The sequence below is a fragment of the Thermobia domestica genome, chromosome 1 (genome assembly GCF_964235325.1).
Source record: "Thermobia domestica chromosome 1, izTheDome1.hap1.1, whole genome shotgun sequence".
Taxonomy (NCBI): Eukaryota; Metazoa; Arthropoda; class Insecta; order Zygentoma; family Lepismatidae; genus Thermobia; species Thermobia domestica.
The window spans coordinates 205,226,704-205,251,756 of NC_137454.1; the positions used below are offsets into that span (position 1 = coordinate 205,226,704).

General features: G+C 36.1%; 1 protein-coding gene across 1 annotated transcript in view; it reads left to right on the forward strand.

The window, feature by feature from the left end:
* The window catches only part of LOC145693182 (exportin-4-like), a 102,083-nt gene that overhangs the window by 16,212 nt on the left and 60,818 nt on the right, over positions 1–25,053 (forward strand). Inside the window, exons 4-8 of the mRNA XM_081768954.1 lie at positions 5,357–5,464; positions 10,195–10,311; positions 11,058–11,214; positions 13,899–14,023; positions 22,008–22,165. Of these exons, the coding sequence (XP_081625080.1) occupies positions 5,357–5,464; positions 10,195–10,311; positions 11,058–11,214; positions 13,899–14,023; positions 22,008–22,165 (665 nt within the window). The remainder of the gene's footprint in view (positions 1–5,356; positions 5,465–10,194; positions 10,312–11,057; positions 11,215–13,898; positions 14,024–22,007; positions 22,166–25,053) is intronic.

The window sequence follows — 25,053 nt, forward strand, 5'->3', positions numbered from 1 at the left end:
TGTTGTGTACATATTTCGGATATTTCCTGTGCCTAAATGAAAACACACAAGATTTGTTTTATGTTAGGAATAAATACTATGGAAATATGACATTACAGTAAAAATATTATTTCATACCTATCTGTACACCACAAGTGAGAATTTAGCATGAAAAAAGTGAAAATTTCAAAATTGGACTATTTTAAAAAGTTAATATCTCAAAAGCCTCATCTTGAATTTTCATAAAATTTACACAAAGCATGCACAAAACGTTGTTCTCAAATCCTGTGAAGACTTGGTAACATTTTTCTGCGAAGAGAGATATGAATTTTTATATTGCACCTTAGACAAGTTGTGAAATAATAGTAAAGTAATGAACAAAGTGTGGATTTGGCAACACTGCTTTTGATTTATATTCCACATCCAAGGTGTTATATCATCATAGTAACAATTTAAGTCAATATATTGATCAAGATCAAGTTCAGTAATTACTAAGACTTATTTTATGTAAACACTCACCAGTGTATCACAGCTGTGCAAAAACGTTGGAATACTGGAAATTTGTGGAGACGAGGAGAGCGTCCAGTAGAAATAAGGGAATCCATCTTGAGTAGTACACTTCTTACGGGAATTCTACAGAGATTTTGCACTGGAGGCCATTATAAACCAGTTGCAGTACCATGTGGAGTCATAAGAGAGATCGTAACATCTTCCAGTTTGAATGATACGTGCTTTATTTGCCCCACCCACCACTGATTGTCTAATACACACGATACAAAATCACGTACACATAAATTGATCACAGTATACAAGGGCTGGATTAACCCATGTGGAGACTCTGGGCTACAAAAAAATGTGGCCCCTGGTGACTTCTTCAAATACGTTTCTGTGAAAGTACAGTTTGAAAGTTAAGAGAATATGTTTCATATTTTTGGTCATATTTGATTTTATGGTGGTGATTGTATCTTCATGATTCTTTTTAGATAGCCAGTTGAGATTTTGATCAAAGTGGAGGCCCCAGTCTACCTAGAGGCCCCCTAAGCCCCTCCCTTAATCCGGACCTGCAGTATACGAAACTAAAAATAAGATGTTTCTTTGTATGAGTAGCTCTTCTGGCAATGGAAAGTTCATGTGATGCAATCCAAAAGTGGCTGGACTGAATTCCAGTCACCGGTTTCACATTTACCTACTCTTTCCTTTTAATTGAACGATATTCTTCGACAGTACACGTCTAAAAACAAAAATGTTGTATTCTTCTTACCCCATAGCAGAACATACCGCAATCTGCGATGTGATCGCAGAAAATTTGCCGCGCCTGTGCAGAAAAATCGTCCGAGGAAAAAGCAAATTATGAAGCTTTTGCCAGCGTTTGTGAAAAAAGTCCTGATCACTTTGTTCTAAGAGATCGACTTCTCTCAAAATACAATATCTGTGTCATTCTATTATTAAGTAATACTTACTGATTGTTGAGTAAAGTATCCAAATTTGTGCAGAATACCAATTATTTACCTTGGGACACTTACTGTTTCATGGACTTCGTTGAGTTTGGTTTAAAGCTTCAAATGAACAAGCTTTCAGAAATTAGCACGATTGTAAGTGTTGATAATATGGCTCACAACATAAAGGTGTTACCAGATAACTTTTTAAGAACAAAAATGATCGCTTCTGTATGTAAAACCGGTCATTTTTATAGAATTCCATTAATGGACCAACCCATCATTACAAAAATTCTGAGCTGTGGAAAAAAAAAGAAAGAAAAAAAAAAAGATAAACAAGAGGAAAAAGAGGCTGATATTGCTTTAATAACATAGTTTCGAAGAATACCCAAAAGTTTTTAAATTCTCTTTGGAGCAATTTGAAGTTTATACACACGAGTCTGATGCTGAGGCAAGCTTCTTGAAACAGATAGTGTCTAGGTCAGAATTCTTGTTTAATTTGTATTTTTTGTAACTTTTTCCAAGAAGTAACGTTTCCGTTGAGCAAGCAGAGAAGGACTTTCCGTCTTCTTTCAAACTTCTTTGAGTTTGTGAGTATATTCCAATTTCAGTTTTTGATAGATATAGATCAGGATAGATTATTATTATTATTATTTTGAATACAAGCTTTTCATTAAATCTGTGCAGAACTTAATAACCAGCTCAAGAAATGAAGGATTTTTTTTTTTTTAATTGAAGACTTTCTTTAAAGTTGCAGTAACAGATTTCCGAGATAAATACTCTTTTGCAGTAAAGTTAATGATGTTTTGTTTGAGTTTACGATTGTCTGAGGCCATATGTGAATGCTGGGATTCAGTGGTTACTAATGCTGGGATTCAGTGTGGTGGAGAAAAGGCTAGCAGCAAAGGATGGACTTAGAGATGATACTGGAACAACAAACCAGCTTACATACATTTACCTAAATGGACCCCCATCAGGATATTAAAAAAAAAAAAATCCTTAAAACTGCTTTCATTACAAAATACGGCGTATCGTATCATAAATATTTTAAATATGCTTGTTTTAGCAAAACTCTTTCAAAAAATGTGACTTCACGAATTGTAACTATAACTAGGGATACCGCTGAAAACTGTTTACGATGTTTCATGTAACGCTGTAATAAAAATATGATAGTATATCCTTTTTTTTTTTTTTTTTTTTTTTTTAATTCCTGCAGAAAATTTTTTACTTACAAAAGCTCATCGCAGAAAGACAAAGAAAATTTTGCCATCGAGTCTTCATGAATGTAGAGATAATTTCAACGAATCCTCTTGCATCTCTAATTGCATCAACAGGCTATGTTGCAGATTAAATTTAATTGCACAGTGGTTTACTAATCCGCCTATAAACAATCACAGTGGCCTTTTCCATGCCCAGTAGCTGAAAATAGCCACTTTCTTGTAACGTTGTCACTCATGCGTTGTAGCTCAAATAACTGAAATCTGTTTTTGAAAATGGAGGCTGCACTCGGAGATACAAATACCTGCGTAGAAAACGCGTGTCCATCACACAGTGCAGATATTTCACCCATGATCAACTAGACAGCACATAGTGCATGTGCACTATCATGAGTCGAGTCATCACTGACTACTGCAAAGCTATGTGTGGTACCATAAAAGTATCCAACACATGTGAATATTGAGATTTGGGTCAGTGGTAAAGCGTTCACCTCTGGTGCATGGGATCCCTGGATCGATCCCAGCTCGAGCCAAGTGAACTTTGTGGTGGACAAATACCATGTGCGTGAGTTTCCTCGGGGTTCTCCCGTTTCTTCCCACTTTCTTCATTCCACCATTTCATTCATTTCTCATCATCACCGTGTTCTTTAACCTAGCCGGCATAAACGTGGGACGTAAAATTCAAAAATTTCGTTTGATTTTTGACATTTGGGATGTTTGCCAATAATAACTTTGGATCTCTTCCTGCAACACAACCATCCAGTTCTCTGCAAAATCAAAGTACAAGATCAAAGTATCACTTGTTGGATGTACTTGATCTTTTCCTAGCAGCAATGGCCTCTCTTTGAATGTGGCTAATGTCAGCATGACAGACCCTTTTCATGATCCAATTGTTTGCTACTCACGTATTTTTGACACTAGATTTTATCTAACTGTCCTTGGTCAATAAATTTATACTTACATTGTTACTATGGTGATATCACCTTGGATGTGGAATTTAAATCAAAAGCAGTGTTGCCAGTCCCACACTTTGTTCACATCTTTACTATTATTTCACAACTTGTGTAAGGTGCAATATAAAAATTCTTATCTCTCTTCCCAGAAAAATATTACCAAGTCTGTCCTCACAGGATTTGAAAACAGTGTTGTGTGCATACTTTGTGTAATTTTTATGAAAATTCAAGATGGGGTTTTTGAGATATTAACTTCTAAAATAGTCCAATTTTGAAATTTTCACTTTTTTCATGCTAAATTCTCACTTGTGGTGTACAGATAGGTAGGAAATAATATTTTTACTGTAATGTCATGTTTTGATAGTATTTATTTCTAGCATAAAACAAATCTTGTGTGTTTTCATTTAGGCACAGGAAATATCCGAAATATGTACACAACAAAGTTTTTTCCAAGTTCAACGATTTTGTTACGGTTTATGTTACACCTCTAATGTCTGTGTTTGGTATGGTTTGGAAGACTTGAAAACATAGTATAAAAGAAGCAACAAAAAAGGTTTCTGACACTTTTTGTTCTTTCTTAATAATACCTTCAAAAGGCCAATTTCTCACTTTGCTCCGAAAGTAACTATCTGTAGTGATTTTTTAAGAGGCTGCAACACTGTTGCAAATCATCAGAGACCAAAACTATTTTGTTTCCTTATTCTGGCCATGTCCATCTTTAACATATATTTTTTTCATAAGAATTCAAAATGGTCGATGGGCACCCTTGTATGATTTGAAATGAAACAGCCTAGTAATGATTTGACGACGCTGACCTCTGAAAGTGACTTTTAAACATGGCGCCTACTTAATGGTTTATATGAATTGTTCGTGTGCAACGGAGTTGTTGCGTGAAGTGCCTATATTTAAATAGTTTGGAAGGGTGTATTACTGATTATAATTTTAAAAAGTAGAAAATTTGTTTAGTGCAAAGTTTGTGTATATTGATGTCAACCGGCTGTAAAAGGAACACACACACACAAATACAAATGAGCTGCAGGTTCACTGAATTTATACATTATGTTTACGAAGATGTAAAAACAACTCACACTTCCATTTTGCAACTATTTGGATCTGATGAAGTTATCAGAGTGATTCTGAAATACTTATTCAGTAAAATAATCAGATGAGTGAAATAGTTCTTTCGAAGTAATGATAAAATGGATATTCTTCGTTTGTCTGCTTGATTATAAAAGCATATATTGGAAAAATCCCTGAATTAACACAAAAGTGACTTACCTGTATCATTGTCTAGTTACCAAAAGTTTTAAATATCAAGACTTTAATTAATAAAGCATGGTAGTTAAGCTGCATGATACCCATTGTTTACACAAAGCTACAAGGTCAGTTTCACATCGTATTAGTTCAGTAGTGGATAAACAGCATGCAAGTGCATTGTCTCCTCTACTCTGCAGAGCATGTAGTTCATTATAAAGAAAAGTCATAAGTGTCTGAACAACTGTCCTTATTCCTATATGAGTTTGGTATTTGGCAACATCCCGTTACTTGTAATGAAATTAGAGGACATAAAGTGAAGATGTGGTAGGATGACTTATGTTGTGGAGTATCATGCAAGCTATTCTCAAGATTTAATTTCTTGAGATTTTTTGTTTGAAAATCAGTAGCGTAATCCTCATTGAGCGTATGTCTTTTATAATACTGTAATAGTAATTGGTTTTACATTAGTTACAAGTTAACAGTATCTTTTTTTTATTATTTTTTATTTTTAAAGGTTATTGCTATAATGGTAAAACGAGCCAGCGTAGAAGATTTTGGAACAGACAGAGGCCAAATTCTGACGGAAGTAGAACAGCTTATTCTCAGTGGAGACCCTCCAAGAGTATGTAATAATTCATTGATTAGCCTCGAATGCGCAAATTTTCGCCTTTATTATTATTGTGATATGAATGCTTAATAAAATCTGTTAACTTTGCCATCTGTCAAAATTGGCCTAATTTTTGTAGACTGCGTTCTCCCATATGATATACATTACTTATTATTATGTGAGGTAGCCACCTGTCTATCTTGGAATTAAGCCGCATGGAACAATATTATTCCTAAGTAACGTATATTGCCCTAGTAGCATGTTTTAATAATTCTGGAGGGGTTACTTTGTGTATACGTTCTTCTTTTAGAATTTAAGCTTAGTGTAAGTGCACTTAACATTAATAGAGTTTAACATTTTAGAATGTTATTTTTTCTATGTAACTGTAAGTATATTTATCCACTTCTAGATGTAACATTCATAGTAATTCTTGAATAAGATTAAATAATTTATTAAAGAAAAGAAAAATTAAGTACGTATAATTTGTTAGTTGTAGCAGCAGCACATTGAACTTCCGAACGTATAATTTTAAATAAAGTTATAAGGGCCACGGTGGGTCAGTGGTAGGGCGTTCATCCCGGGTTCGATCCCAGCCCCCGCCAAGTGAACTTTGTGGTAGACAAACACCATGTACGTGGGTTTCCTCGGGGTTCTCCCATTTCCTCCCACTTTCTTCATTCCACCATTTCATTCATTACTCATCATCACCGTCTCCTTTAGCCTAACCGGCATAACCGTGGGACATAAAACTCAAAGATTTCATTTATTTTTAAAAAAAATACAGTTACGTTTGTATTTTCTTCTGCTTGCCTTAATATTACAACATTTAATATATGTTAAAATACTAATAACAACACAATAATAACTAGTGATACTGTACATTCTTGAAACGAGAGATCTTTCCTCTCACTAATTTCATTCACAAACTGTGGAAGTAAATCTCAAATCTTCGACAAAACACACACAATGTTCTATAAAATTGGCGAAAACTCTCTTCTCATTATTGGTTTATTTTAACTGCAAACAATTCAGACAATTGAAAATTTTCTCAGGAGCTGTTCGACGAAATTGTATTTTTTTACGAAAGTTGTAGAATTTTTATTTAAATCTTGGAATGTGGTGGGCGGAGGCGGGGTGGGGTTGAGAGTGAGTCAGTCTCCATATTTGATTGACTTCAACTGTAAGAGTAGATATGATATGGAAACCTCAATAAATGCATACATCATATTGTGTTAAAATCGAATAAAATTTACGAAAGTTATCATAGATTTTATTTATTTATTTTTTTTAACTTGAGGTGGGGGTGGGAGATTCTCTCTCATTCTCCATGTATTTTAAATCCAAGTAGTGCAAATGATTCCGAAGCCTCAAAAAGTATATGCCATATTCCTTCATGATCTAATATTTTTATGAACGATATCTTGGATCATACTTTTTAATCGGAGGGTAGGGAAAGTGATCCAACATTTTGAGCATAATTCACCGCTCACTGATGATTGATTTTAATTCCAAGCACTGGCGATTACGGAAAAAGTTAAAAAAAAAAAAAAAAAAATCAGGACCATATGAATTTTATATAAGCTACCGTGGAACGGTAGCTAGAAGAAAAAATAGAAAAGGGAGAATGTTAATACCTCTTTTTTATTATTTACTTATTTTAGCTCCATACACTGTTCACTCGACTTTTTAATAGGATATTGGAAACAAGAACTAGTAGAACTAAGACAGAATATTTACATTGTCCTTTCGGGAAAATGTAATCGAGAATACAAGAATACAACTTGACGAAAAAGAGGTAGTAAGGACGAAGAAATTCAAGTACTTAGGATCAATTCTGCAGGAAAATGCAGGAATAGAAGAAGATGTAAACAGCAGAATTAGCAGCAATTGGACGAAATTGAGAGAAGCGGCATGAGTTTTGTGTAACCATAAAGTACCAATACGGCTTAAAGGAAAAGTTTACAAAACAGTAGTGAGACCTGTCATATTATATGAAGCAGAGTGTTGGACGACGAGGAAGAGAGGAACAGAAGTTGCATATTGCGGAGATGAAGATGCTGCGGCAAATATATGGAGTGACGCGGAAGGACAAAATTAAGAATAAAGTGATAGGAGAACAGTGAAGGTGAGACTAGTAGTGGAAAAGCTGCTAGAAAGTAGACTGACAAGTAAAGGTTCTCTCCCAAGAATCGGGGATCCGGAAACTGCGCATATTTAGATAGAGGAGGGCCACGAAGGAATACTGGTAAAATATGCCGGGCCGACAGCAAAGGATAAATCCAATATGGCCGCCCGAAGGTCATGCCAATCGACTTTTGCAAGCAATCTCTCATCCACTTCCCATGGGCAGATTGACTTAATATTTTGCAGATTGATATATATATGAATACTATACATCTATTGGTTTGAAATTTCGCGGACGTTGACATATTGAACCCAATATGGCCGATCAAAATGTCAATATGTTAACGACTCGTGTCTGGAAAACGAATTGTACTATGGAAGTGCAGTATCACTAGGCGTGTACGAAAAGCATTAAATGGTTCAAAATATCGCCATCTGAAAACCAATATGGCCGAACAAAATATGTTTTTGATTTGCGCCGGGTTCGAACATAGAACCCTTGGATCGTAAACCACGATGTTACCTTTGTAGTCACGGTGCCAGTGTTGGCAAGGGCGAGTTTTGTTATATATGATATGGTTTGGAAACTTTAACACGCGTATTATAGGACGTTTGTGGCTATTGTGCTGCCAAATTGTTTTGATCCGTGGCAAAAATGCGAACTAAAGCTCACACCCATGCGTTGAGCCAATAAGGGTTCAGCTGTTGCTAAGCGAGTGAGAGGATGACGAATAAGAGTGGAATTCCTTCAGCCGATTGCAGCGCTTGGAATGGGAGACTAGGTGTCAAGTCAATGTGGTATACCTTTAGTGCTTCTAGACCTTCCCAAATGAACAGTATATGTTTGCGTGTAACACTTCAAACAGATAACACAGGCAGTGGCAACATCTTTAACTTACTGGCATTTCACCTGCAAAATCTGTCCCAATGAATTGTACGTGATTTTCATGCGAAACCACAGTGTATATTTTATATGCGTATTTCGCGGCTATATTGGATACACGATGTAGAAATTGTGATCCATTTGTATTATTTTCCTCACTTACTAGTGGTAATGGACCTTTATACCAAATTTCGTTTTTGTAGTACGAACTATTTCGTTCAGGATTTTGTTCGGCCATATTGGTTTTCAGATGGCAATATTTTGAACCGTTTAATGCTTTTCGTACACGTCTAGTGATACTGTACTTCCATAGTACAAGTCGTTTTCCAGACACGAGTCGTTAACACATTGACATTTTGATCGGCCATATTGGGTTCAATACGTCAATGTCCGCGAAATTTTAAACCAATAGATGTATAGTGTTCATACATGTATCAATCTGCAAAATATTAAGTCAATCTGCCCATGGGAAGTGGATGAGAGGTTGCTTGCAAAAGTCGATTGGCATGAACTTCGGGCGGCCATATTGGATTTATCCTTTGCTGTCGGCCCGGCATATTTCACCAGTATTCCTTCGTGGCCCTCCTCTAAATATATGCGCAGTTTCCGGATCCCCGATTCTTGGGAGAGAACCTTTACTTGTGAGATGTTTTGGGCTTGCAAGAAGAAGACCTTTGAAGTACGTAGCTCATCGAGTAGATGCTATAGAAGAGAGGGGGAAAGGAGCCCGAGGCCAGCCAAAGAAGAAGTGTGTGTTAAGAACGATGTGATGCAGTATGGTGTCATAGCGGATATGACACAAGATAGAAACAGATGGTGGACAGCGATCGGAAAAGCCGACCCTAACTAACTGGGGAAAAGGCTTAGAAGAAGAAAACAGAGTGAATGTTGGGAAGCCTGACACACAAATGCCAATCGAGTTGAATGGTAGAAGCTTCGCTAACGCTCGCTTCAGTAATAAGAAAGCAAGAAGTCTGAATTAGTTTTACAAATTTGCGAAGTAATAGAATGCAGAAAAGGAGTAAAGAACTAAAAGAAGAGAATAAAATAGAGAATTTAGGTATTTAATGTCTACTGAAAGTTCCAAATGAGCCATAGCTCATAAAGGAGGTCGCTTTCAGAACAGCAGTTTTATATTAAGTCGCGTTGATCTGTATTTATTACCAAAGCAATGTTTTCTTCCACATGTTGGTATCAGAAGTATTTTCTGTTTGTTTTAAATATCTTGATTGATTCTATATTTTTTTCATTTCTTAGTAACTTAATGTAAATTTGGATTAGCTATGGTTTTAGTAACTTAGTGTAAATTTGGATTAGCTATGTTTCATACCATATACTTTGTTAAGTTTTTATTTATTTGTTCTTTGGCCTGTTATAGTACTACAAATGTTTTCTTTTGTGTGTGTGTCTCTCTCTCTCTGTCTGTCAGTCAGTCAGTCAGTGAGTGAGTGAATGAGTGAGTTAGTTCATTTATTTATTTATTTATTTGTTTAATTGTTCCCAGACGATACATAAATACATCAAATGATAGTTATGAAGCTATATAAATTACCTCATGTTGGAGCTGTCTTCTTTTCTAAATGTTTAATGTGCATTTTCTAAGAAATGCATTGATTTGTTTTGAGCTCTAAGTATGATATGTATTCCATTCTTTCTATCTCTATTATTTATGTTTAATTTGTATTTTTCCTCTCGTTCGTGGAAACTTGTTATTAAGTTTTCTAATTATTTCTTTCAGCAAATAGTTGGGTGCAACATAATCTCTGTCCTAATGCAAGAGTATGCGACAACAATGAAATCCTCGGATGTTGGCTTAACTTGGGAAACACACTTCAAGGCCAAGAAACAATTTGAGGTAAAAACTTACGTATGATAAATGTCTCAATTCCTAATTGACGAACTCAATTTAGCTATATTGTAAAGAACATTTTTTTTTCAACTGGAGTTGTTTTAGATGATTTAAATATAAATGAGAAGCATTAATATAATTTTTTTGTTCCTAGCTCATTTGATTCGTTATTAATCATCTTCTGAGTTCTTTAGCCAATGTTTAAGGAGATCAAAAGGCTTATTCTATCATACCTCAAGAATTGAAAATACATTCTCTTCCTCTTAATCTGAGAATTTAACTTCAAACTTGCCTTAGGCACTGAAATTGTAGCTTCCAAAACTCAGGACTTGTGCCAATGTCTGCGAGGGAAAGAGTGCAGTAGTACAAGCTCAGCTGCGTTCTATAGATTAGGGTTAGCAATTCCTTCCATTGGGCGAGGTTTTTATGTGAAATACCGTAGAAGGACGTATTGATTTCTGATATTAACTTATTCTGTGGATTTAGAATGATATATGTAGTCAAATATGCTGAATAAATTGTTTAAAAAATCATGAAAACCTAAATTTAAGTCCCAGTGGAGATACGATCACTTTAAAAGCGGTAGAGTGAAGTAACTGAAGTGTGGAAATAATGTAATTTTCTGCTATTGTTTACGTTTGAATTCCTGTATCCTATCCTGTACTGTGATTTTGTTTCCTGTTATATATTAAAGTAACGTGTAAAAATTAATATGTATGATTTTATAAATTTATCTTATTCTCTGCTTTTAGGCAACAGATTTGAAAAGGATATTCCAATTCTGTGTACAAGTGTTGGACGAATTGGTGAAGATGGAGACGCCCTATTCAAGAGAGATATTGACTTTATACAGGCATCTTCTCACCATTTGTGAAGGCATTTTAAGTTGGGGATTCGTGTCCATTAACTATATCCTTTTAGACCAACATCTTTCGAACTATATACTTGTTAATAATAAAATAATAAGTGGAGAATTTAAGAACATTTAAAATGTTCTTTGATGTAAATCTTGTAGCATTTTGATGCATAATGCCGTTGGACATAAAGAATACGGATTTACATAATTTCAAATGTATACACTAGAGTTCTACTAATTCAAGAAATCAGCCTGCCTTCACTAGTGGACCTCTACGAAGAGTTAACAATAGTCACTTATGTTTTCCATATTAGTTTCAGCATGTAATATAACTGGAATGTCTTCAAGTCCTATGCAATGTACCTTGTTGTATTTTGTGTGTTTTATGGTTTCTTTTCATTTTTCGACATTATACTCTTATACTTAAGGTGGGTTATTCTAATAATAGTTTTTTCACTTGCCTGCGACATCTATTGATATCTACATTTTAAACCGATGCTTCAGGAAAATTTAGTGTTTACAAGTACGCGTTTTACTACGTTACATACTTTTTTTCCCTCATAATATGTCCAATACTTAATATGTTGAATGATATGCGAACGCAGATCAGTAAGAACGCACAACAATTTATGTTGAAGAAATTGTAATGTAACACACCGAGAATATATACAGAATATATAAGTAAAGGCTCATATTATAGGTACTTTTCACCATACCCACCAAGTCTCTCAACATATTTGTCCCATCACCCAACAAGTTTAAAAATACTTTGTTTATACAAGTCCATCTTTTGGGAGTATAGGCATCTACACACAACCTAGTTGACGCCGTCATCGGAACTGTAACGTTAGCCAAGAAATTTTCCATCGAGCCAAAAAGATGATAGTCTAAAGATGTCTGATAAGGCCTGTAAACCACGTGCTCGAGTACCACCCACCGAAACTATTCGGTTTTCTCGAATACTAGCAGCAACATGGGACCGTGTATTGTCATGAAGGAGTTTGACATTTCTAGCATTAATGTTGGAGCATTTGTCACGAAGCGCGTAATATAACTGTGCCAATGTTGTTTCATATGGTGCAGGATTCACAGTGGCTTCTCATGTTAGGAAGTCCATCAGTAAAGCTTCTTGCACATCCTAGAATATAGTCATAAGCACGTTTTTCGCAGATCGAATCATGTTGAATTTCATCTTTCGTGGGGAATCGGCATGTATCCATTCCATGGATGCCCACTTTGTTTCAGGCATGTAGTACGCCCAGAACTCATCACCTGTAACGAAACCTTCCAGAAAAATGTGTTTCAGTGTTGCCAGGCATGCCATCAGTTGCTTCCCTTTATGGATGTCTGTGAGCTGCTTTGGTACCCACTGAGTACCCACTTTACGAAATTCAGATTTTCATTCACCCGAGCATCCGTGTACTGTACGAAAAGTTGAACATGTTGAACAATGTTTGAAGATGAATTCGAGATCATTACGAATTGTCTCCTCAGTGGTCATGACATTCTGTTGCTTTGACGCTGTTACTAGACGTGCAGCGCATGGCAAGTCGTTAAGGTTCATATGATCCTTTTCAAAGAATTTGCACCAACTGGAAATGTTGCAGCGGTCCATTGAGTCCTCTCCATACACGCACTTCATTTCCCTATTACTGAAGTTTTGTCCGTTTGACCAGTAAAAACGAGCTACACCTGATTGCCTTTTACAGGTAGACGACTGTAACACATGCAGCCTCTTTGTTTATGCATTTACCGCTAGAAGTACAGCCGATCGAACAACTGCTGACTACAGTGCGAACTTCAAACTACTTCTGTTTCAATTTTTCGTCCCAGACCAGTATAATATTGCGTGAGAAAATTGCGTTACTTACAGATCCGTCCTCGTTGTTAAAGAGGTAGTTAACGACGCTGCTTCTACTAATACATGATCATTTGTCTTAATTTTATTGAATTTATATATATACAGGGTGTTTCAAAACAACACCGACAACGTTTGGGATGTGATTCCTGACACCAAGATAAGACAAAAAGTATGAACCAACCTGGGTGCACAAATGCTTCCTTTCGGAGTTACAGGCTGCCGAAAACATGAAAAAATGAACTTTAAAGGTCCATAGCTCTAAAACTATGAGACCTACCGTAGTCGGGTCAAGACTTCACTTAGGGACTAATATATGCCCTATCTAAATATCCATGTTTTAGAATATTACGGTACTTCCACAATAATTTTTATAGAGGTAGTTTGTGAGTACTTCAAATTATATGCCCGTACCCCATATATATAGGGTATTAATTAATGCAACAAATGTCGGAAGGTGAATCCTGACACTAGGTAAGCAAAAACAGAGCTATGAATATATAACATATTTGCCATATTGGTAGAGTTAGCGAGGACTGAAAGCTTAGAAACAGTAAGTTCGGAACAGTAGATATCGACGTGCGGAAAGACACAAACGTACGTTCGTCAGACACATCACAGGAGATGTTCAAAGTGTTCGCAATGGTGACTTATACCATACCATACGTACACGTTAATGTGGAACCAAAAACAAAGTGATTCTCCATTGGAAATTGAAAACTGGTCGTCTTGGTCAAAGGCGTTCTCTTAAGAAATCTCCACTGAATACCACTCAAAATTCTGTTTATGTATATTTTTCATTATTTTTTTTTTTTTTTTTAAATGTGCCACTTTTATTGTCAAACTGCTGTTTAGTAATTTTCTTTAACATATTCGTACTACCAAAGCGTTTGATAGGAGTATTTGAGGCTGTATTTGAAGCGGACCAAAATCCTGCCTTTAGACCCGGCCCCCAGTGGAAAGAAGTTATCCTTCAGCCCCATGTTGTAGAGTTGTTCTTCAAGGTATGTAATAAATGATAAGCTGAACTGAGTTATTTCAGTAAAACTCTTCATAATACGAAATTTTACAAATATTCTGTGTTCACAATATTTTTAGTCTAAGCTTAACAACACAATAGGTAAATCTAGCAAATCCTAAAACGTTTACACTGATGAAAGCAGCAAAACAAAATGAAAAACAAACAAATTGAAAATGTTTGAATGAACATAAAATGGTAACATTAAATAAAAACATAATGGAATAAATATATTCTTACAGTAGGAATACTTCTTCCAGTTCTCTGCCTTTGGGTATGGTACCCTGTATTGAGGCGACATTGCCTCTTAGAACTGCCATACTTATTCTTTGTATGAGGAAGGTGCTTGCTCTGTCATCGCCAGATAACTGCGTGATCCGTCTGCCTATTTCTTTTATAAAGTTAATACCTTCTCTGCCCCATGCACCACTGGATTCAATACCGATAGTTACAAAAATGATATTTCTCCGCAAGATAACTGTATTTTCTCATTTTTTCCGTTTCATTTCGGCTGGCTATTTTTCCCGCCTGAATCGAAGAAAAGGGGAGATTGGAAGGAGCGAACGTATCTGAACATGTAAAGTCCCAAGTTACCGCTTTACCTCTCTTCTACGATAACAGAGTCATCCCATCTGGTCTTTTTCCATCCGTTCTGCTACACCCAATGGGTTCTCTTATTGCAGGTATACCGGCTGAGATTAGTGCTCTCATTATAATGTCATTAACATTTGAGTGGCGAGAATGTTTACCTGCGCCCTTGGAACATGAAAGGACATGTAAACCTTTTTTATTTACTTCACTCTTACATGCTTGACATTTGTGGTCTTCACATATATATGCCCCTAGAAGTAACGCAATGGCTATTCGGAAGCATTCATTACTTAAGTGAAGGCTGAGCGTGGGCGAAGGCAGGGCTTTGAGCCAGGCATCTGCTTCTAAGGAGGAAGCAGAGATTAATCTGGCTTTGTCTTCTAAGTTGTCTGCCGACTGGAGTAAAAAGGAGAGGTGTGATTTAATGATAGGCATATCCCATGTGATTTGTTTTGATCTGGAGTTGATTTCGGGTTATTCTAAGCCTACTAATGCTGACCAATCCTCAATCTCAGGAATTCCGTGAGAAATTATATCGTGTTGGAGAAGCGATTCGATTAGGCATTTGGAACCATAGAATGATGCCAAGAAGGCGGGAATAGCCATATCTAAGGCTCGTCGGATGCCTGATCCTCCAAATCTGATCGGAAGAGAAGCCTGTAGCCATGCATTATGAGGAAGAAAACAATTAATGATGGATTCCAATCCAGATTTGATGGAGTTATCGAAACGTTGGTAAATCATCTTCTCTCCAAGATGGTGAACACCGTAGAAAATATAGCAACCTTGGCATGGTAAAAGAAGTTGTTAATAAATAGCAAGCTGGGTGTGCTGACATTAATGACAATCGTTGGAAATAATTCTCCAACTTGGCAGTCTTCTCAATTAATAAAGCTTTCCTTGCTTCAGAAGAAAGGGCAGAACCCAAGAGAAAAGCGTTTGAAGGCGTCATTAATTGAATGCTTGGAGGAGCCGCCTTATTAAACATGGTGAAAAATATATTTGTCTGTTCTGGAGGTGTTTCCAGGAAGCTAATCTCACATTTGGAGTAGTTTAGTTGGAAGCCTATTAAAGATACCTTTGTATCGATATCATTTAATATATTTAGTATGGTAATCGGGTCTCCAGCTATATTGCCATCGTCCAAGTACCATATATTTAGATCTGTATTTATAGTGTTGGAGAAAATTGTCCTTAACGGCAGTGAACATTGCATTCCAGTCTATTTCGTTAAAAGCATTTTTAAAATCAATCTTTAGGAAGGCTTTAGGCTTTTGATGTGGGTGGGAGTAATACATACGTGCAGCATGTGCTGCAACTTCAGCCCCATGTTGAATGCCTACTCCTAGTTGGTGTGGAGAATGGCGTTGAAGTAACTGACTTTTAATTCTCCCACATATTATTTTAGAAGAAAGTCTTCACCATATGTTTCCTGTGGCAATTGGACTAATCTCTCCACATTTCATTTTCAGTGCAATAAGAGAAGCTCCAAAGAAAATTGGCCTTATTTCTACGGGTACATCTCCTGACAAAATCATAGAGAGAAACTCGCAAGTGATCTTGGTAAGGCGATTTTTAGAGTCATGAATGTTATAAAGAACTAAGTCCTTGAGAACTGAAGGGCACATGCTGTCTATTCCTCCAGCTGAACCAGAAGGGAAGGATTTGAGCGCTTTTAAAAACTCGCTGGACCAAACTTTATTAACTGTAATATGATCTGCTAAATTGGGTGCAGTAAATGTATACGAGTGCGGAGGATGTTTTTCTTTTAAGGATCTTAAAATAGCAGGATCTGATGGAGCAAAAGAATCCTCAGAAATGAGAAGTCGGACAGCATCATATATGTCGCCATCAGCGAGTTTATTTTCGATATGTTTAATGAAGATGTCGTTAAGTGATTTGTTAAGACTTCTGTTGCGTTTGTCTTTGTTTGTCGTAAACTTGTTTGAGTTCGTTCTATCGTCGTGAGAGCTATTTGACCAGAGTTGAACTCTCTGTTTCACCCATGTGGTGAAATTAGAGTTTTTTTCGGATTGGGTAGGCATACAAAGAGTAATGTATGGGAATATTAGGAGTTCGGTGCAATCTTCAATATTATTTGAAGTTACAATCTTCTGGAGAATTTCAATAAGAGCTTCAGCCACTGCATGTCTTGCTCCTCGAGGAACACGACGAAGAATGGGCACTGATGATTTTAGGCTTCCCAAACTATCAATAAGTTTTTTGTACTGACAATCTCCCCAAGAGAAACGTTATTATTTGAATTCAAGTTTTCCTTGTTTGAAATACTACTAGTTGAATTATTTTAAATTAATCTGAATGGAAATGCAAATTAAGAAGTATGAAATATACACAAATAATAAATCATAATATGGTTCGCTAGTTACTTTCCATTCAATAAGTTAATTTTGTCGTCACATCAGAGTTTATTCTTTGATATGCAGACATGATACAGACCTGAGTTTTTAAATGAAAATTGATTGCATTCAAGCTAATAGCTTTCCACATTTGTCTTTTAAAAGTACTGCAATAAAATAATTATTGAGCTTATAATAAGTGAGGAAATATATTTTCATATTATAAAAATTCATATTGTACAGGACTTCCCTATATGCGTGGAAGCAAATTAGAAACGTAATTATGCGTAGTATCTGCTTGTTGACTATTGTTAACAAATTGAGATAATTTACACCAGAAATTATACGAATATACAGAACCCATCCTCACTTTTTTCTTTCATTTCTTGAAATTTGATTAGTTTCATTTGTTGTACTTGATAGTGTTTAGGTTACTAAGATACTTTACAATGAGCTATCAGACAACTGAAAGAGGTTTGAGAAAGATTTCGCTACCTGCAAAGCAAATATTAGGAAAGTTTGATTTCCATTCTTTGGTTGTCTTCCTAACTGGTATTTTCCTTAAACATGTCAGGCGAAAGTGTTAATGGCACTTCAGCAATTTCAGTAAGAGTTCTTTCAAAGATAATCAATCCTTTGACTATGTGAACACTACATTACAGTAGTGATGATGCTGTAATCGTAGAACGGCAGGGCGGAATAGGTGCACCTCAAACTAAAATGACTATGAGTGTGTCATGCCGAAATTAGGGCAGAAGGTAGCCGTAGGAGGCGTGTAGTCGAAGTGATGCAGTTCTTCGTTTTAGGGTACATTAGGTCATGGGAATCATCATTTTGCTCCGAAAGAGTGACCCTTTCGACATATGGTATTCCACCTGATCCTCTGTCCGTTATCCATTGTTCGTGAGACGGAAGTCATGCTTTTCCCTGACGCAAGTGATGATGGTACCTTGTATAGAGATGTTTTAATGAACTTTCATGCCAAGTGCGATACAGGGAGTGGACACTGGTGTGCATAAGCATTAAGTGTTTACAAGCGCGCAGACTTGCCATACCGTAAACTCTTGAATGCGGAAGCATGCATAGAGCAGACCGTGATGGTTTTGTGATTCCTGCAACGATAACGTTCCTGTCATGATAACGTTTCTACTTACAAGAATCCATCGCGAAATTCAATCGTCTCTTTATAGACTGCGCGTTTGTGCTGTTCTGTATGCTGTTCCACAATGACTATTGATTCCGCCAATACTCAACCTCCAGTTATCGTCTCTTATCAAAGAGAACACAAATACTCAGAAATACCAAGAAGAGTCGAGTTCAGATCATTGCTACTGCAATTTTAAGGTGTGTACGGATGGTTACAAAAATGAGTCTTCTGTTGACTGTTCGTAACGGACAAAGATAGCTCAGTATTTAGTGTGCCACACCTTGTTTAGCTGACACATCGAGCTGACACCATCGAAATTCGGGGAAACGAGCGTAGTGACATAGCACCCAAGAACGTCGTATTGGCAGATATTACACATAAACACTAACTTCCTGCAGTTAATTTGTCCAACGGATACGTTCGCACTAGCAAGTGAACTGGAATTAGGACAACGAAATAAATTTCATTCTGTAAAACATATTGGGCAGTATGACGTGATCCTACGTATCGGATACACTCATCTTACACATTCGCATGTATTGCACAATATCAACTGTCTGTATTGTAAAGTGTATATCGTCTCACTGAGTATTAGGTACATTCTTACAGAATCTCGAAAATACTCAGATCTCAGAGAACGTTTCTAACTACCTAATAATATTAGTAAAGTTTTGATGAAAAATCCTCTTTTTAGTTACAGTATTTTGAAATAATTAACATTATTTTAGACTTTTCTTTCATGTTTTTATTTGTTCTGTTTTATTGTTATTACTGTTCCGTTAGTTACTTTCCGCGTTGCATGTTTTCTGTTTTCTGATTTATTCTTTTAGGTTTTTCACGGCCTCTGTTTTAATTTTTATTCTGCTGTTTCGTCTAGTTTGTATTCGGTTCACATCATTCTAGAAGTTATTTGTAATAATTGTTTATATTGTGGTAGTTTTTTTTTAATGAGAAGCAGCTGTTCGCTAATGACCTTTCCATAAGGAGAGAAGTAGCCTTCGCGCTGATATTCCTATTAAATACCTCAATTAATCAATCAATGTGCCCTTCTGTATGTGATGAATCATTTACTTGAAGCACTTGTGTTTTCGTTTTGTTTTCATTATTTCCTGATAAGCAATTCGTTCATATATAAATGAATGAATTATTTACCAGAAAATAATAAATATATTATAACCTGACCAGGATAGCAGTGCGGTTTTGGGAGGATGGCGCTGCTGTTGTGTTTACATCAGTTTCTTGGCAAGCGCGGTGGGACAGGGGAGCGGAGAGTTTCACTTTGCAGTGTATCCAACGGTTTTTTAAAGTTGCAGTTTAGATGTTGTGCATAGTCTAATCTCTTTACACTTAATAAAAAATGTATGTATTGTAGTGAACCATCCCTGAAGTAATGCAGATGTATTGTGAATAGTGATTTATGAATGGAAATTACCAATTTAAGAACAACATAGCACAGTTGACAATTCAGTGAGCTTCTACCGTGTATTAAGCAGATTGTATAAAAAATGATTACGTTTTATTCGATTTCATTATAAAACAGTAGCAGCCTGTAAAACGCAGGAATGACATGTCAGTGACTAAAAGATTAATTTTGGGTTGATAGCTTAAAGTTTTGCGCAATATCTTGTAACTGTAAGTTTAAATCAAGTTAAGGTTAAGGCTCATGATGCTGCTGTTTAAGTGTATGTTTATCGATTGACAAATAAATTACTTTTTCGAGTTTTAGCCAGGGAGGAATCTCGAAACGTTTCCTCTCGAGAACTGTGAAAGTCCTTTCCGCTGGTCTATTAGCCAGCACATGTGCTTTTATTGTATGTGGTTCTGGGTTTGATTCTATTGAGAGAACAAAATTTAATTTTACAATCCTTCACTTTCATTAATCATCTGTCTCCTCTAGCATAAACAACATAATCATGGGACGTTAAAATAAAGAAATTTCATTTTTTTTCGAGAAATGTGAACCCTTTGGAGGAAAAGGAGGTGAAGAAATTTTTCCTTCATTTTTTAAAGATTTATGGGATTGGATAGCTTGCCTTTAGGGATTGATTTGTACAATTTGGTTCAGTGCACCCTTCTTTTAGGATCATTATAGAAATCCAGCCCTTTGGTAGAGTTCGAATAAAAGTATTGATAAAACATCAGCGTATGGGTAGTGTAAGAGTAAGTATCATTGCTTCAGCACACAATAAATTTTATTTATGAGGAAAGAAACTACCTCTGGACGAACTGAATTTCTCTCAGGTTTCTGCTATAAGGTCACAAAGAATTAAATCTACTAACTGTTTTCACACACAATATAATTTTGAAACTTGGGAGCCTAGTGTTATATTTGTGTCTGTAGTATATAATAATGCTGATACGTTATTCTGTTGAACCTCTTAAAGGTATTTGTCGATTGACTTCAGAGGACCGAGTTTAGCCCGTAAACACAAGTTGCCTATAGTTCAAACATATCAGATGTACGGTCTTGTTTAATAAAACCTGCTCCTCCCTGTCCTCTATCTGAAAAGTCCTATATTGTTATTCACATATGAAATTCAAAGGCAAAGTCAGTCGTCTTTATTCAGTTGTATTTTTATTTCAAGTGTAAGTGTAAGTATGGTTGCAAGAGGTTGGGTGGCTTTTTTAAAAATACTGAACTGACATATCTAACATTGGCACTCATCTTCTTTATAAATTGATGTAAGAAACGGCCAATTGATTTCCAGCTAATTACTTCATCACCTGTATCTTTGAGCAATGAGATAACAATGGAAGACAAACTTCGTTCTTTTCAAACTTGATACTTTGAAAAACTTATGAAAGTGATTTTGTTATTCAAATACATATTCGCTCTAATCAATTTCAGAAGTAACATTAATCTTAGAATAACGTAATGGCTGTAAGAGTTACCCTGAAGATGTATTTTGTATGTTTTCTTTTTTACGTAATTCAGAGATTCCGTCTGAATTTTACGGAGTTATAAGGAACCTTCAATTATCAGGCACCCCATTTTAATCTCTCCCTCTCCGCCGTCAATGCAACACTTCTAACCGTCTCCCCAGGGGTCCTGGGTCCATCCCTGATTGAGATGGTACATAAAAATAACTTTGTCTAATCTCTGTCATTATTTAGCATGGTTTAGTATATTTTTTTTAAAAAAAGAAAAACTATATTTCTGCCACATTTTGAAAACTTTATTTGAAAGTTTTCAAAATGTGGCAGAAATATCTTTTTTTTTTTTTTTTAATGACTAAACCATGCTAAATAATGACAGAGATTAGACAAAATTATCTTTATGTACCATCTCAATCAGGGGGTGGACCCAGGACCCCTGGGGAGACGGTTAGGAGGGTGGCGGTGAAAGATTATCAGTTCTCTCTCTCACCTAATTTTTGAAGTACATCCGAATATGATGTCAATGCAAAAGAATTTTCTTACTCAAGACCCCGATCGCTCCGCCCCTGACTTGAGCATATGCGTGAAGTGGTTTATTACGAACAAGAACGAAAAAATTGTGATAGATTGATTACAGAACTGTGATAGATTGATTACAAGTAGTCCGGTTAGAAACACTGCTGCTTGCATTTTAGTTCCAAAACCGGCCGCCCGCACTCGTTCGCTGGTTGTGTTATACCACATAAGGTCATAATATTGAAGCTGTTTCAGAACGATTGACCAGAATATTAATTGACTAAAGAATTGTTTCATAGAAATTGATAGTGCTAGAGTACTTTTTTATAATAGAATTTTAAAAAATGATAATGTGTACAAATTACTTAATATGGATTGTTAGTATTAATTCTAACAAATATATTTTGATATACTCTTTTTGTCTTGAATGGACATTGGAACAAGAGTACTACGCTTAACGATATAACTTACTTTCGTAACAGATACATTGGAAGATAAGGGAGCATACTGACATAGCACATCATTCAATGATCTGTTTAATGCAGCTAGCCTCTTTAAACGGAACAGTGGTGTCCGATAAGGATATTAGGTTACAGTACATATCCAACTATATGCAGAATTTCCTTAAGCTGGTTCGAGGGTAAGTAAATAAGCCTTGGTAAATATTGCTAAGAATAGAGCTTTTGATACTTTTGTCTTTTTTTCTTTAATTTTCTGTCAGTATTGTTATAAGAAACTTCTTTGTCAATTTTATTTATTTAATTAATTTTAAAAGAGGTTTAAGTTTTGTAGCCACTTTTAAAATTAAAATTCAGTAACTAGTGTAATACCGAAAATTGTAGCGTTAGAATATGCATGATAATGTTATCTTTTATACCATACTAGCAGATGTCCCCACTTGTTACTGTGGGCAATATTTTGAGTTTTTTCTTGTATACCTTTCATATGGAATTCTCCTGAAGTCGAAAAATTCGAAGGTCTCATATGGGAATCTTAGGGAAGCACTTCCTCCGCTTTTTGTTCCATTCTAGGTCAAACATCTTAAAATGCAAAGACATGTGTGTAATTATTTTAGATTAAAAGTCCAAAACATCGAACTTCATGTCTCCAGCTCAATATACTATATGAAATGAAGCGGCATCGGACCCATGTTCATAGGAACATAAATGCATGGCCAAAAGTGACGAGGTGATTGCGGACATCAAATAAATAAAAATTTTCCAATGAACATAGGTCCGATGCCGCTTCTTTTCAGAGATACAGGGTGTTTAAATGTCGAGCCCCTCTAATGGTTCACTATGGGAAAGTGAATAGAAATGTTGAATATTACAGAAGTAATACAACCAAGTAGAATTATACCTGTGCAAATACATTTACACTAACATAGAAAATGAAACTAATCAGCATTTAAGGTTATTGGGTTGACAGTGTTGCCAACCTGGTACAAACTGTTATGTTTTCAAATAGCACTAGACATCAACACGTTAGCATATTATTGCTAACTTCAAAACGTTCTTAAACATCGGGCAGATTCCACATCGTTTTCGAAAGACAAGGCGTACACGTGTGAAGTCAATTAACGGTCCACAATAGGAAATAATGGTTCATAGATTACAACTCTTGCAAAAAAGCGTAATTGTGTTGTTACAGATGAATGCACATGAGAATAACTTACGTATGAACCCACAAAGTAATTAAATGTTAAAAGCCACAAAGTAATGATATTAGGTAACAATGCTGCCCACTTTGTGTGAATGTCTAGTGCTATTTAAAAACATAACACTTTGTACCAGGTTGGCAACACTGACAACCAAATAACCTCAAATGTTGATTAGTTTCATTCTCTATATTAGTGTAAATGTATTTGCTCAAGCATAATTCCACTTGGTTGTGTTACTCCTGTAAAACTGAACATTTCCATTCACTTTCCCTTAATGAACCATTTGAGGGACTAGACATTTGAAGATCCTGTATCTCCGAAACGAAGCAGCATCGCACCCATGTTTATAGGAACATTTTTACTTGTTTGGATGTCCGCAATCACCTCGTCACCTTTGGCCATGCGTTTATGTTATACCCTGTATATATATGTATCTTATTATGTTAGTTATAGCCTCTATTTCCTTTTGTTCTTACTTCTTCTCTTCTAAGGCAAATATCAAAAAACGATGAAACATACGAAAATCCACACGTCAAATTTTATGTCTCTAATCTTAAGGGATTCCGATATAAGACTACGGTTTCTTTTTCAACTTCCATTATGCCACCAGAGGAGGGCTACGTGAGACGGCGAAACACGGATTAGTCAGATCTGTTCATTGGAGATCTAACCTCCTCTATACCAAAAGACAGACTCTGATCTTCAATCATTGTGGAGTAGCGGGCTTGAAACCATATCGAGTACAATTGAAGCGCCCGCCAAGGTCCACTACATGATATATTTCGATTTTTGCAGGCGAAAGCGCATAATACAGACTCAGTTTATCGAGAAATGATGATGGATTATAACGGGAACTTTCAATGATTGCTGTGTGCACAAGTGACGACAGGTTTTCCACAGAGCTGCAAAATCAGGGAATTCGATTTTTGTCAGGGAAAATCAGGGAAATTATTGAAAAGTTCTTTAATGTCAGGGGAAATTATTGAAAAGCTCTTTAATGTCATGGAAAGTAAGTAGTCGTTCTCGATAATGAAGGCTTCGATCCCAGCTCGCGCCGTGTGGACTTTGTGGTGGACAAACACCGTGCTCGTGGGTTTTCTCGGGGTTCTCCCGTTTCCTCCCACTTTATTCATTTCACTCATTTCTCATTATCACCGTCTCCTTTAGCCTAACCGGCATAACCGTGGGACGTTAAACAAAGATTTCATTTCATTTTCGATAATGAATGCAATTTGGGATTTAGAAAAATGAAGTGAAATCTTCCAGTTTAAGGTATCACGATTATGCTCTTTAGATTTGGGATTTAGAGAGCATACAATATAATAATATAGAATAATAGGTTACAGATGTATTAAATTATATCAAGGTGTGTTGTGCCATGATTTGTGGTTAAGTTTATAACTCTCAAATCAACATCTTGAATTCTTTAACTTACACAGGGTGTGGCGTCTCTGACTTGCTGAACTGAGACATACTTCTTTTTAACCGACTTAAAAAAGACGAGGTTCTCAATTCGACCCGTTTATATACAGGGTTATTACAAATGATTCAGCGGGTTATTACAAACGATTCATATTTTACAAAGTATTAAATACAAAATGATTATTGATACATAATTTGGAAAAGCACATTTTCTAGTTTCTTACCTATCATTACAAATATTCTATGTGCGCTTCTCGTGTTACACGACACACTTGTATGCGATAGTCAAGCTCAGCCCATACACGTTCGAGCTCTCCACTGTTTCCTCCGAGACAGGTAGTCGCCCGGACCTTTTTTCCTTTACAGAGGCAGCCTGTGTCCTTAAACTGTCGATACCATCGCAGAATGCTTTGGTGGGTTGGTGGTTGTATGTTGTACTGTCTTCG